This window comes from Rhagoletis pomonella, unplaced genomic scaffold (assembly GCF_013731165.1).
Source record: "Rhagoletis pomonella isolate Grant_MI unplaced genomic scaffold, Rhpom_1.0 Rhpom_scaffold_00007, whole genome shotgun sequence".
Classification (NCBI taxonomy): Eukaryota; Metazoa; Arthropoda; class Insecta; order Diptera; family Tephritidae; genus Rhagoletis; species Rhagoletis pomonella.
Window position 1 is genome coordinate 27273056 of NW_023458561.1, and position 14936 is coordinate 27287991.

At 35.9% G+C, this 14936-nt stretch overlaps 1 protein-coding gene across 1 annotated transcript in view; it reads right to left on the reverse strand.

The window, feature by feature from the left end:
* The window catches only part of LOC118743765 (Krueppel-like factor luna), a 104783-nt gene that overhangs the window by 13910 nt on the left and 75937 nt on the right, over positions 1-14936 (reverse strand). Inside the window, exons 3-4 of the mRNA XM_036476528.1 lie at positions 8623-9994; positions 6537-6674 (exon numbers count right to left, since the gene is read on the reverse strand). Of these exons, the coding sequence (XP_036332421.1) occupies positions 6537-6674; positions 8623-9994 (1510 nt within the window). The remainder of the gene's footprint in view (positions 1-6536; positions 6675-8622; positions 9995-14936) is intronic.

The window sequence follows — 14936 nt, forward strand, 5'->3', positions numbered from 1 at the left end:
GCAAAACAGCTTTTGACTGCCGTAGCCGAGTAGGTAGAGATGTCGGCTATAATTCCGTGTGTAGTAGGTTCAAATGCCGGCACATGGAGTATTTAATTGTTAGAAACAAATTTATTAATATACAAAATTTATACATTTCACATGAAATTTAAATTTGTCAATAGCATTTTCAATCTTGATAATTTATCAAGAAAAGAGCTTTTGATTTCTGTTCTAGAATACCAATTCTCCATAAATAATAAAAAATTTACAAATTATAAAGATTTTCAATTTATCAAGTGCACAGAATCGGGCTGTAAGAATATTTAAAAGAAATCAACACTTGGTCATTTGTGTGAGTCACTGTGTAAGTGTATGTATGACCATAGGTAACTTTTTGTATTTTGATTTGCATTTTTCGAATTTATTTACTCTCCTTTTGCCAAGAGTTCCATTGCCCCACCTCCTACCAGCAATCTTTTGGCGCTGCCGCACGTCGTTTATCTTTTGTCCTGCGCCATTTTATCTGATATCCTTGTTTGGCGATGCGCATTTAAAATTCAATACAGCCATTGGCGATTTGGCCCGCTCACCTCTAACGTCCGCCTCGTGCGCGCAACGCCACATGAATGATACTCGCTGGCTAGCAGCGCTTGCTTTCCACTGCACGATGCGTTATTTATGGTTTTGCCATCGATGCTGATGGCGAAAGCACTTTTGAAATTTTGCCAACAACAACAACCATTTCTAAAACATTATTGTCCTTTTTGTTGTTGTCAAATAGCAAAAAAAACATAACAGCAACATACAACCGGAAATCAGAAACAGCAAAAACAAACTGCCGAACGATTGAAAATCCCCAATGACATTGCTTGGATGCTGTTGATACATACATACATTTGTATGCTTCTGTGTGATTGTAAGCTTGTATTGGATGCTTGTATTGGATGCGGTTGTACAATCAACTTGGCAACAGGCAACGCTCGTTACAGCGTTAACGATTGTTCATTCAGGCAGCCAACAACCAGCGGGCGAGAGTTCATTGTAGCTTCTGATCAAGCAGAAGAAAGAACTGGTGGGAAATGAACATCACGACTAAGAACCTAGTCGCAGGTCGGGGTGGTGTTAGAATTTTGTTTGGCGTTGGTCAAAGGGGGTGAAAGAAAGCTGATTGTAATACTACTAGTGGTTGCCTGACTAACTGGCTGCCTGCTTGTGACGCTGATTGCTGTACCAGTTAGCAGTTAAACGCCTGTGTGTGTATAAAAGTGTGAGTGTGTGCGTTTGGCGAAAGTGCAAAAGTGCAAAGCTGTTGAAAACTCTGGCAAACATATTCGCTTAGTTTGGGGTTTTTGATGGCAGCTTTTTGTGGATTTTGTGATTTTGTTAGTTGCTAAGGATTTCCGACAATCGCTCCTTTGTTTGTATTAATGTAGGTATGTATGCTACGTACAAGCTTGTAGCGGTAAATATGGGACGCTTACTCGTTAAATGATACTCTTCGTGTGAGAAAATTAAGTTTTTGCTTCGTTAAATTTATTCAGCCCTTTTGAACTGGATTATTATCAAGGCTACACGTCTTCCTTAGTTTAATTGTCGATTCGGAATACAGACTTTTAAATTCTTTGTTAAATGTATATTTCTAAAGCTCTAGTAAGCCTGTTTCAAGGTCCTGAATAAGCCCATATGTATTAATTTTGTTAATTTATTTACAATATTTATAATTCTACCAGCTCCAAAAAACTAAAGCATTTTCGTTTACCTAACAAAATGTTTGTTTTGTTGAATGAAAAGTTAGTTTACACCATTATTGGCTTTCTTATTATGTAAAGCAATTTGCTTTATTTATTTAGGGTTTTAAAGGATTATAGAAGTAGAAGAAGGTAGATTGTCACGCAACTAAACATTTGTTATTGCCGGAGGAAGTTTATTAAACACAATTTTATAAGCATAGCGATTTATTCTACGTGATTATGCTATAAAATAAATACACACAGTGAAATTGTGTATACAAATTAATTTCATTCAGAAAGATTTAGTATATGGAGTTAGAAAAACTTTCAGGAGACCACAATAACGATAGCGGAGGTGAAAGAAATTTGTAACATAGTTAGTAGTTAGTTAATTCTTGGGTGTAACATAACAAAAGACACCGCTACCTAAAATATCTTCTGTGTATCTTAAAGAGAGAATCCCTAACCCAATGTGGTCAAGATACCTTCGGCTTCCCTAATGAATCCTAAAAGGGGCTTTAATAGGTGAATTCTTTACAATACCACCGACTTTTGAAGGCTTAAAATCGATCAATCTTTGTCTGGCCAAAGCCAGTCAGTGACCGAGAATATGCTATGAAGTTTCATCATCTTCAAAGCAGATCCGGCATTCCCACTCTGTGATCACACCTATTCGGTGCAAGTGGAATCTCAATTCGTTGTGACCAGTCAGTTACCCAGAAAGTAGCCGGATGCCATTTGTATTTTCTGAAATAAAATCGTCTCTGTTGAAAAGCTGCCCAGCACTTAATGCGTTCAGAGTGTACCCACTTAGTAATTATGACTATTGAAGAGGATGAGCTGATACCACAGAATGGTCTTCTAATGTCAATTCGTCGGCGACCCCATTGCCTTCGAGTCCACAATAGCCTGGCTGCCAAAATTTGTAGCATGTCAATGCAGTCTCTAACCAGCAGGGATTTCATAGTCCTGTTTGAAAGGGCCCAGATGGCTGTTTGGTTATCTGAAAAGATTACCAGAAAGGCGCCCTTCAAACCCTTTTGAAGGTTTAATTTTGCGCAGTTTAAAATTTCGACTGCTTCAGCCTCAAAAACCATGGGCCATTTGTTCATGGGAATTACAAGCTAGGTGCTAGATCTAAAAATACCAGCACTTGCTCTGCCCTCCATCCATAAACTATCGCTGACCTAGTGTACGTAACTGGGATCAATTTCAGGGAGCCCATTTGCCTAACCTTCGCGATCGGAGATTATCGCTTAGAACTTTCTGCCAAAGCAGACCTCTTTAGTCATGGAATCAGAGATTCCGCATATTTCTCACCCTGGTATCTTCACAAGAATACCTGAATGGAGCATGTGATGAAGCCGTCGTTAGATAGTCAAAGTTACAGCTCGCTCGTGGCTGGCGTTTACTGGATAGAAATATGGAGAGAAGTTCATCCCAGAAGTGACTCTAGAGGCGCAGTTGAGCACATTCTTATAGATCCAGTAACGGATAGGCATGCCAATCTTTGCAGTTTGTTAAGGTGAATTATGACAGTTTTTTTGAAGTGTCTTCTACCGCCATGCTATGCATGCAGAAGACACAATCGGACGGACGATCATATGGTAGAGCCACTCTATCAGCCTTGAGCTTAAACCCCTTGTTCTTCCAAAAAATAATAATAAATAAAATAATAAATAATAATAATTGAAGCAAATTATGGGTTTGTTTGGAGGGCAGAGGATTGTTGCGTCGTGTGTTTAGAAAGGTGGAAATGTGAAATCTAAAAGTAGAAAATAGACACCATAACGGGTGTTAGGTTCATAATAAATGGGGGAAAAATGTGGAAACCTTTATAGTAATAATAATAGATTAGCACTTCTCCTTCAGTTTCTGGCGTACGCCTTGATGTTGTCACAAAAAGGGAAGGGAACAACAATTTTACGCTTTTTTTATAGCACTAATACCCTGGGAAGTTTCCCATTGTCTGCCGAGGGGCGACCGCTATTAGAAACAACTATTTCTTTTACATTTTTTGAAGTTAGTTGGAAGCTTGGCTCGATCCCAGGCCCTGCGGAATGTTAGTGCGCACTTCTATATCAGCAGAAACAAATCAAATCTCAAACGGCTACGGATCATTGAGTTTTAAGCTGTAAGACTACGTATGTTGAGATTACCCAACGCATCACTATGATCAAGACCATACATTAAAAAAAAAAATATATTGAATCTACTGATGTTTGGTTAAAATGGCAACGTGCTATCTCCTGGAAAATCTAGAATTGGCGCATAAACTATGACCCAACGGAGGACTTGTTTAAGTATTTGTAAATAAATTTTTGTATTTGAAAAAAAACGGCACCTTTTTGGTAACTTTTTATGTGCAATGCTTCAATTAACGCTTTACAGAGTATATAGCGCTAAAATTTGAGTGCCAGCAATTTTTGTTGAGCGCATTTAGGAGCTTAAGTAAAAACTTCGAGTTTTAGCATCCTTTCACAAGCACCAAAGAGCTTTCAGTATACGAAACTATTGCCAAATGCATGCACTTGTGTAGAAATTTAACAAAAAAATATCAATTTTTGGTGCTTGCCACTAGAAATAATAGAAATTGACTTTTTTCCAAAGTCCATTTCCAGCTGAGAGCAGTATTCAGTGTACAAATGTATAAATATTTCACATAAATGCTTTTGTTATCCACATTTTACGATACATTGAGTTATTGTTTTGTTCACTCTTCCAAGCACTTCGGCCTAAAAGCATCATTTTGCGCAAGTAAAAACTGTTGAAAAATTTATCATCAAGCTCACTTGACAGCAAAACATTCAAAATTTCTGCACGAAAGCACAAACCTCCAATATTTCATATGTGGAAGTGCACATGTGTGTAAATATGTAGATGTAGGTATAGTTTGGGATGTGTATTCATATGTACATACATACTCGTACATAGGCAGTTTTGCACTAAACCCATCAATTCTTGCGTCCCGGCAATTTCTCACCATAATTTTGATGAAATGACTGATTTTTGTGTTGAAAAGAGTCATATTTTATGTTGCAAAAATACATAGATATACAGAGATACACATGTATGTACATACATACTTTTGTGTGCAAGTGTCGCAATTCACACATTTTGACATTCATTCCTATGGTTACGTTATCCGTTATCCTTTATGCGAATGTTGCTACCACCGTTTACTGCGTTGAGTGTGTGAAATTGTTATTAGTAGGAGGTATCCACTATTTCAGCATGGCCATAGGATTTGTGAGTATGTTTTTTTATTGTTTGATATATTACTAGGTTAAATATATTTATAGGTTTACTTCAAAATTCAAGCTAAGCATCTGCCTGTTGCTCAGCCTCTCTGATGACAGGGTCTTTAATCACTCTTCGAAAGATGGCACTGGCGAAAGACTGTGTTACATACACATATGTTTGCTTGTAAGTATGTATGTATGTCATAACGCATCATCTTTGAATTGATGAGGGTGCCTTGATCTAATAATTTTTATTGTTGCGGTGAATTTTATTGTGTTTGTGTATCTATTGGTCTTGTGTTGGTTAGTTAGTATGATGTATGATATTCACAAAAAAAGCAGTAATTTCTGAGCTTAAAGTGCTTCAGAACTCTGTGAAATATTAAACAAAAAAATTCAATAAACCTTCGTAAAAAGTTCTGGGCCACTTCGAACGGCGATTGTATTTTTAAGAGAAGCTGGTTTTCGTTGCAGAAATACACTCAGAGGATTTTCATTGAATGAAAGCGGACAAAATTCTTCATAAACTGTATACTTATCACTTTTAGATAAGCCTGATGTTTTCTTAGAAATTAATTATTAATTAACTCCAGATTTTTGTTTTTATGAAAAATTAAACAAATTCAAATTTCGACAGGGAAAATATTAAAAAATATAAGATTCTGTGTAAATGTTTTCAATTTGTGACGAAGCCTGTTCTGTTACAAAACATCGAGCTACTGATAAAGAAAATCGAAAGATAAATAAAAAGGGTATGAGTGGTCAAATGAAATGAGCAAATATTTTTTGTATGAATGAAATAGGAGTAGGAACGAATATTACTCATACGCCATGTACATACACTCCTCCCTGCTCACTTTAATAGAAAATTTCCTTGCTTGTTTTAATTTTACCACTCACTCGTTTTTATTTATCCAATGATTTTCTTCATTTGTAGCTTGATTTTTTTTTTAAGAGGCGTAACCAGAATGAAGATTTGATTTTGAGATCACGGAATCCCATAAGACAGGTCATGTCAGCTGACACGGTCTACGGTTTTACGTCTGATGGACTTTGGCGAGCATAATGAACCATATTTTTGCTATTACCAATCAAAATTCTAAAAAAGCGGATTTTCGGCCCACGCTAGTATGCAGTTTTGTACCGTTGATTTTTGGCATTTTTTTTTGTTGTGAGTGGTTGTTACTAAATGGAGGAAAACGCACAACACCGTCAACAAAAAAATCTGAAAATTTTGAACAAGAAATGTAAAATTTTGGAGAAAATTTGTTGCTTTTTTAAATTTCTGTACAAAGTTTGAAAATTGTATTTACTTATATGGTGTTTTTTATGTTATAGAGTGAGCTACATATATTGCATATATAGTATATATGTTTTTATTTTTTTTATAAAAAAAAATAATGAAAGTTGAATAATAAAATATATGGCCAAAACTTGTATAGTTATGGTAAGAACTACATACACGTATAAGCATGTAAAACAATTAGCAATAATAACAATCCATAGCAAATAATTATTAGTTTGTATGAATGTATCTTTTCAAATACAACACATATTTACAATCCATTACTCCATCACTTACCGGTATGCGTTCTCTGATGCGCTTTTAGATGTGAGCTTTTGGTATAAACTTTTTTGCAACCCAAAAATTGGCACTTGTGTATCCGGCGCTTGGCATCTGGACTGTGATCATGTAGTCGCTGGTGGTTTTTAGTAGTCACTGTATTGATAGAGAATTGTAGAAAAAAATTAGCATAGATTTGTGTATTAATTCTAGCGATAAAATAATAGGAAATTTTTAATTTAATTAACTGGAAAGTAAAATTCGGCGATTTATATATGGTGTTTTCGTTTCTACCAAAAAATATCACCTTTTAATTAATTTCCCCTTAAAGGGCAACATTTTTTAGAAGAAACAAAATGAGGCCGCGCTTGAATGAAACCCAATTCAGGTTATGTTCCTTATTAAATTTACTAAAAAATCGATCCTTCTGCCACCCGGATAACCAGCAACGTATTTTGTCTAATATGGTTATCAAACGAGAGGTTAAATTTAGATTTGCACTAAAACTCTGGTAAGCTGCTACATGAGTCCATTTCATACTCATGGCGAGCAAAAAGATTAATAATAAAAATGGCTGAGTGGCACCTCGCTTTAAAAAATTTAATATCTAATTACAAACGGACTTGAAACTAAAATTAAATGCTCAAAAACAAAATCAAATTTTAAATACATCAACCGAAAAGATACAAGTAATTTGTAAGCAAAAAAAAACAAAACCGACATCAATTCTCATATAAAAATTTAAGAGTACCGTTAATTTTTTAATAATCTAATGATCAGATCTAAACCAAATTATAATACCACCTTAAACTCCTTCTCTTTTTGAAGTCGGTTATAAATAGATACGTTATAAAATAAATCTCTATTTAAAGAAGGAAAAAAAACAACATTTCATCCACTATTCTTTCTATTCTTTTCTCTCACTTCGGTAAATTTATTATATCTGCTATAACTACGGTGACCATTCGTACCGATTTTGGCGGGAAAGTACCGATTTCGAGAAAATTGTCCCACTGAATATTTTTTAAAAGTCGGGACGTATAAGTGTCCTGATTTTTCATATTTGTACTGATTATGCTCCGATTTTCAGTATTTTCTTTATTATTTTAAAAAGAGTGTCTCGATACTCTGACCCAAAACATTTTTTTTTACAAACGTGGCCGCACATTCGTTGATCCTTGGTTATGTTTTATTCTGTTTTTTGCTAAGTTTTTTTTTCATGAAACGATTCTAGTTTGAGTTAAATCAAATACTAATTCCCCCAAAAAATTCATGGATATGAAAAATATAAGCTGTAAATACATTAGCAAACATATAAATAGAGAAGAGACATTTTAACATTCTTTGGCTATTAGCCTTTCGATTATTTAATGTTTCCTTTTTTTTAAGAAAGTGTAGCTGGTTATTTAACAAAGACCGTGCAAGTCAAATTTCAAACGTTGTACAAAAATTAGCTAAGTTCGACAAAGTCTCATCAAAATTTTGAGCTTTTTAACTAGATTCCTTAAAAACATTATAAGTATGCAACTTTGTAGACCATTCAATGCAAAGTGCAAATTTTAAGTAGCTTGGACTTACCGTTGATTTTTGGTAGTTTTTTTAGTGGACGGTATTGCTAATTTTCTCCATATTTTGTACGAACAAAAAAATTGCCAATGATCAACAGTAAGTCCAAGCTACTTCAAACTTGCACTATGAATTGAATGGGCATACTCAAAACAATTCTAAAAAATCTGTTTAAAATGTTTATAAATTTTATCAGCATTTGTTAAAATTCAAAGTTTTGAAATTTTGATTTACTTAGTCGTTTTTCAGATAATAAGCTATATTTTCATAAAAAAAAATATTTTTTTTTTTTAATAAAGAAAAATAGCCACAACTTATACATTTTTGCTATAATTTTTCAAATATTTTCTCTTTGTTTTGTTTTAATCAAAACTGTACTAAAAGATGTCATGTATTTTTATTTTAAAAACAAAATTGTGTGTTCGGATTCGATGCATTACAAATGTCCCGATTTTTTCCCACAGAAATATGGTCACCGTAGTCATAACTTAAATTTAAGTGTTTTTATCTTCATACATATGTAGGTAACTCTACTCACATGCGGTCACTTGTGGATTCTGCAGCTGGGTGCCACGCTGTGCGATCTGCGCTGCTGTCACCGCCATATTCATCACATGTTGTTGTATTTGTTGCTGTTGTTGCTTAGACGTAGACGTCTCATTCAACATTGCTGCTGCTACACTCCCACTACCGCTATTCTGCATTTGTATGACGCGCGCCAAACTAATACCGCCACTTTTCGTACCATTCGCCGATGTAAGACGAACAATGGTGCTGCGCGGAATGTTGCTATGTACCGTAGACGGGGATGACGACGATGACGATGAAGACGATACTGATGGCTGTGACTGTGTGATTGGTTGTTGCGGATGCGGTTCGGTATTGGTGCCAGCGCTGGCAGTTTGTATACTCAAATGTGACTTTTGTTGTTGTTGATGTTGTTGCAGGTGCTGCTGTCGCTGTTGCTGTTGTAGCAGAGGAACTGTAGTCGACGTCAGTGTAGGATTCTTGCTGCTATTGACCAGTGTCGTTACAGCACTGGAGAAGCGTAGTATGGCGGTAGAAGTAGGCGTTCCAGCAGAATATTGCGTTTGACCGAGACGTTGTTGCTGCTGCTGTTGTTGCTGCTGCTGCTGCTGTTGTTGTTGCTGAATAAGTGCTGCCAATTCAGTAGCACTCAAAGTGCTAGCATCGATCTGTTGCTGTTGCTGTTGTTGTTGCTGCTGCGCGTTGTTTGAGTTGCTGGTACGTATCGACTCGGGTGATGATGGCGGCGTTAACGTCGGCAACATGTAATCGTGCGGACTTGTACTGCTGCTGCTGTTACTTTGATTGTTATTGTTGTTGTTGTTGTTATGGCCACTACTGACGCTAACATTAATGCCATTAGCACGACTACCAGCGCCTTTATTATGCGCCTTTGTGGCGATCACACGCACCTTGATACCCTTCTCCGATACCGTCGAAAGCGTGGTTCCCATATTGGTGGCAGCATTGATAGGTCCCGCAACCGGCGTGGGCGTGCTCGAGGCAGATCCACATGGTGAATAGGCGAGTGAAGTGGCAGCAGCATTGCCCAGCGATGTAGCCAACGCCGATGCTGTGAATTTCTCCTCGCAACTGTCTGAATGCAGCTCGTCATCCTCCTCGTCGATGCGTTCCTTTTTGACCACAACTGAACAGCTAAGAGCTTGAGAGCCGCTGCTGTCCCACGACATGCCCGAACATGTCGACGATACTGACGATGTGGTCGAAACTGAATCGAGATTTTGCTCTTTGATTTTTAGCTCTTCCAAAATGCGCGCTGGTGCCGATAGCAGATCCCAAGCGGTGTCGATCTCGGAGTGGATTTTCTTGTAGGACTGCAATTTGGGTTCATCGCGCAGGTAACGCTCCAATTCGTACCATGTCTAGAAGTAGAATAGATATAAATATAGGTAATTAGTTTCAGGAATATTTAATTTTTCAAAGGGTATTTGCCAAATGCTATTTGGGAATAAAATATTGTAGATACATATGTTCGGAGTATTATTTAAGTTCAGTTCAGTTTTAGAGGGAATATGAAGTTTGTGTAGATAAGATCACGCTTAGCTTATGTTGTTCAACTTGAGGGTCGTCAATTTATTTTGCGGTAGAAAATAATACAGAGCTTTAGCTGTTCTGAAGTTTATTCGCCCTCATAATCTTTTAAGAAAAAAAAATAAAGCAACTTTAAGACATTCTTTTAGTCTTAGAATAAAAAATTTTAATGTTTTTATTCCAAGAGTGCACTAATTTTTACTAGATGAGTATCAAAAATATACACAAATAAACTATAAGCTGAGTTCGCTGTGCTGCATATAGAAAATTTCACATCTGCATGAGTATTCGTACGCCTAAGTGTGTGTGGAAAAATCTGCAACACAAAAGATCTGCTTAAATGGGATATGAATCAGCAGCAAAGCAATTTCACTCACTCATGTGAGATGATTAATAGCGGATGTTATGAGCGTACTTTCAGCATACGTATGCAATGTATGCATGTATGTATGTTTGAGTATACATACAAATCAAAAATGATTGCTAAAACCATTATAAATGGCTGTTTTGCATTTGAGTTTAGGATAAACAAGGCGAATGCATTGTACGACGCACACTGGGGCAGGAGACCTTCATAATTGTCATTAAATAAACTAAAGCTTTTAGATATTCTAAAGTGGATCGAGTATTTGCTTAGAAAAAATATATATTCAAAAATCAGCAGTAAGTCTCAGCTACTTCAAGTTTGCAATTTCTTAAAACTAAAAGGGCGACAAAACTGCATACTCAAAATTTTTCTTAAAATCGAATTTAAAAGCATTGAAATTTTTCGAAACTTTGTTCAATTCCTGGTAACCTGGTTAGTTTTCCCATTAATTAATATGGTGAAAGTATCCTGAAATCAATATTTTTTTTTTAATTTTTGACAGCTTTTAAGTTTATCTACCCCATTGTGCGACGGTAGGAATACCTATAGCAGGAGAATCACTTGATATCCTATTTTCCTTGATTTATGATAATTGTTTTAAGCGATTGATTAGTTAGTTGAGGGTAGAACCAACTAGAATGACAGTACAAAGATATTTCGCTTAGATTACTTAAACCACAGCGTAGTTAACATGAATCTGATGATTGTAATTAGCTAATTGGGTTGCGTTCAATACGCAAATTTCCTGTGCATGATGTGCTTCATTATATAAAAATTGCCGTCGAGATTTTTAGAACTGTACTTCTACGAAAGATTTCCTCACTATTGAAACAATGTTGCAACGCACCACGGAAAATGAGAAACTTCTCTCCTCGGGCTAATAATACTGTAAGGAAAATCGACACTTTTAATATGACACAAAAAAATGGCGAAATTCGTAAACTTAATATTGGGTCGTGGATTATGGATCTGTATACCGTTTTTGAAAATCCGCCCAATTTCCTAAGATATTTGAATTTTAATGTACAAAAATTCAAACTTTAAGATTAACTACAATCCAGCTCTCAAGAAAACCAAAACTCGATATAAATAGGTACGCAGTTCTTACGAAATTTACTACGCTTTCTACTACAGTTTTCAACCCATTTTGTACAAGAAATATACGCCCGGTCCATTATTTCGTGAGAAAAGAGTGGGACAGCAGGCTGTTAAATATCAGAAGTCAAGATTTCTTGGACTCACACACGAAATACTTGCATATTTTTCTTTCAAAAAAGCTCTGACATTTACTTATAATCCATGTTGTGGGAATTTGTAGACTGAACGCAAGAAAATAAAATTTTTAAAACTAAAATTGCAGATGGCGAATGGTCCATTCTACGACAAATAAGTAAAGTTGATACTGAGGAACCGAAAGAATGCTTTCATAAAAAACTTAGAGATTTACGAGAGAAAAATAGTGACGATGCGCCATTGGTAACTGAAGAGATTGTGGGCGATCACGGACATGATGGAACTCCAGATGACCACGAAGTAGAAGAAATCCAGTTATCACACTACGACCCGGAAGATGAAATTGAAGATGATAAAGAACTTGATGATTTAGTATGCCAAACCGAGGAAACTAAACTGGCAAAGGTGGAACAATTTGGTCTACTGAACCCACAACATACTACTCGGATAATTATTCGTGAAACAAATAGAAAAACAAGTCAATGTTAAGAACATTGGAGTACACAAAAACCCAACAAGAGAACTGTAAACATAGAAAGCCAAAGCAAAAAGTAAATTTTATGCGTATTCGGGTGTTATTTTGCTAAGTGACGTGACTCATTCATTCAATTGTAAAAAAACAACCTCAAATCCGATATGTCGTGCTGCAATGCAAGTGTATGACGTTTTTTTTTTTATGATCAGCATCAATCTACATAGCAATGATGTAGCCGAAGCCAACGCCACTGCTGATGGGCAACTGCATCTTCTCCATGGTGTAATTAGTTTCACACCATATATACCACCAAAACCTGCTAAATATGAAATAAAAGTGTGGTGGATATGAAACTCCATATGGAGCAATCCATCTCAGGAGATTTTTACAAACCGCCGTGGGAATAAAGAAATCTCCTTAATCATCTTAGCGAGAAACTGGCGAAGCCGGAAATAGATGTTACAGCTAATACTGGTCGAATATCCATAATATTCTCTACACGCAACGTCAATGGAGCACTAAATGGTGGTTCCTCTAGGATAATGGATGGCGAAGAAGAACATACAGCGCGGGCAGAATAAAAGCAAAGGATAATTTCACTATATATGAGCCAAAAGACGCCCGATACAGAAAGCCTACATATCGTGAAAAAGACCCGTGTGTGCAGAAAATTCTTTCAATATTCCGCAATGCAATAGATGTAGTTAAAAACTTTATAGTTTCCTATTTATTAATATATTTCATCTTATTATATTGTCATTCTATTTTTGTATTATTTTTTAATTTTAAACGCACTACAGTTTTCTTCTCAATGATAGCAACATATTTGCATGCGTTTCCATGTGCATACCCGGGTATGTAGCTGTTGACGTAAGAAATATAAATCGAAAAATGGACAAATACCTGACCCAGGTAGTCAAATCTCTCTCTTTTGAATATGGTGTAAAACACTTTTGTTGCGGATGTCATGCAATTTTAGGACAATCCGACTGGTAATTTCCAAGATATAGTGATTTGAAAAGGCAAAACATATCCGGGTCTGTTGCTGTGGACATAAAGTTTAACCAGGAAAAAATTAAAAAAATAACAAATCTTTTGTGATTTTTTCATTAGAATTAAAGCCTGGTTTTTGCAAAAAAGTAAAACTACCAACGATGTAAATCAATGGGTGAATAAGCATTTTGTGCATGGTCAAATGAAAATGTGCGAAAACTGTTCGTATAAATTATGTATGTATGTAGGAGCATGGCCGTATTCGTAAAAACTGGTAAGTACATGGCGTATGAGCAATATTTTCCACACACTTTTGGCAGAGGTTCTCCATAAATTTGTTGTGTACATCCTGATGTTATAAGACAAATGGAGGGACCAACAATTTTACGCCGCTTCCAAAATGCAAATGGTTTTTATGAATTCTATGATTGTTCTATGCAGAAGTGCACTTGGAGATAAGCCATTCCCTGCCGAGGGTCGACCGCAGTTAGAAAACTCTTCCCTAAATTAGTTGTTGGTGAAACCAGGGATACCAACTTCAAATTAATGCAACCAGCTGCTAGTGGATTTCGCTACTATAGGTAGGAGTGATAGTAAACAAGAATAGATGAGTATATATAGGGAGATCAATGCTTCTTTGCAGATCCAGCCATTTGGCTTATTTGTTGCTAATTTTATCAACGACGATATTTTTTCGTCATCGTTATCTTTATAAATGTAGAAATTGATATGCTTGGTTTATACATTTTTTAATATCGCAATTTTGACAAATTAACTAAACGTTAGAAAACTGCCTTAGGCGCTATATATACATGTATGTGGTACATGCGTTTCTATTTTTTTCATATGAACATCTGTATGTTTTTTAAAGGCGCTAACCCCCCAAAGTATGCTACCGAAAAAATACGCTTTATACTTTATGATTTAAATGGATCGATTGCTGATCAAAGTTAAAATATAATAAAAAGAACCATGCGAGCCCAACAATAACAAGAATAAATTGTTTCCTTTGCTACTTGTGTAATACATCGGCATTATATCCATAACAATAAAATTGAATGTTAAAACAAATAAGCAACGTTCTCATCGCCATACAGAAGAGATTATTTTTGAGTTTTCAATGTGATGCATGAGCAGCACAACAGGGACAACAGCAATAAGAACATAAATAAACTAAAACAACAAACAGCAGAATGGAAAATAAATATTTTACCACTTTATTCGCAGTCAACTAGCTCGCTGCGGATGAGATGTGTGTATGCCTAGCAATTTTTGGCTATTACGAGTATAGCAAACAAAGCGCATGAGCGCACATTTTTGATGAACGCTGATATGTATGTTTAAGCGCGTGTTTTTGTGTGTGTGTGTGGCTGGTTCAATATTTGCTGATTGTTGCTTGCCTGTCGTTATTGTTATTACTACTGCATAATTTATGTGAAGGCATGTGAGTGTTTTTATTGCATGCGCTGAGTTTTGTTGTGCTTGTTTTTTTTTTGTTGTTTTTTTTTGCATTGCAAAGCATTGGCGCTTCCCTCTTTCTAGTCGAAATCCTTTATTCTTTATGGCTATTGTGCATATTTATTGATTGATTGTTTTGTGCTGAAGTGAAAACTGTAGAATTTTGCGGAATTATGACGCATTTTGATGCAGGAAAACGGAAATAGTTCTACACGTAAAGGGTAGAGTAACCATTTAGAGGAGAGGA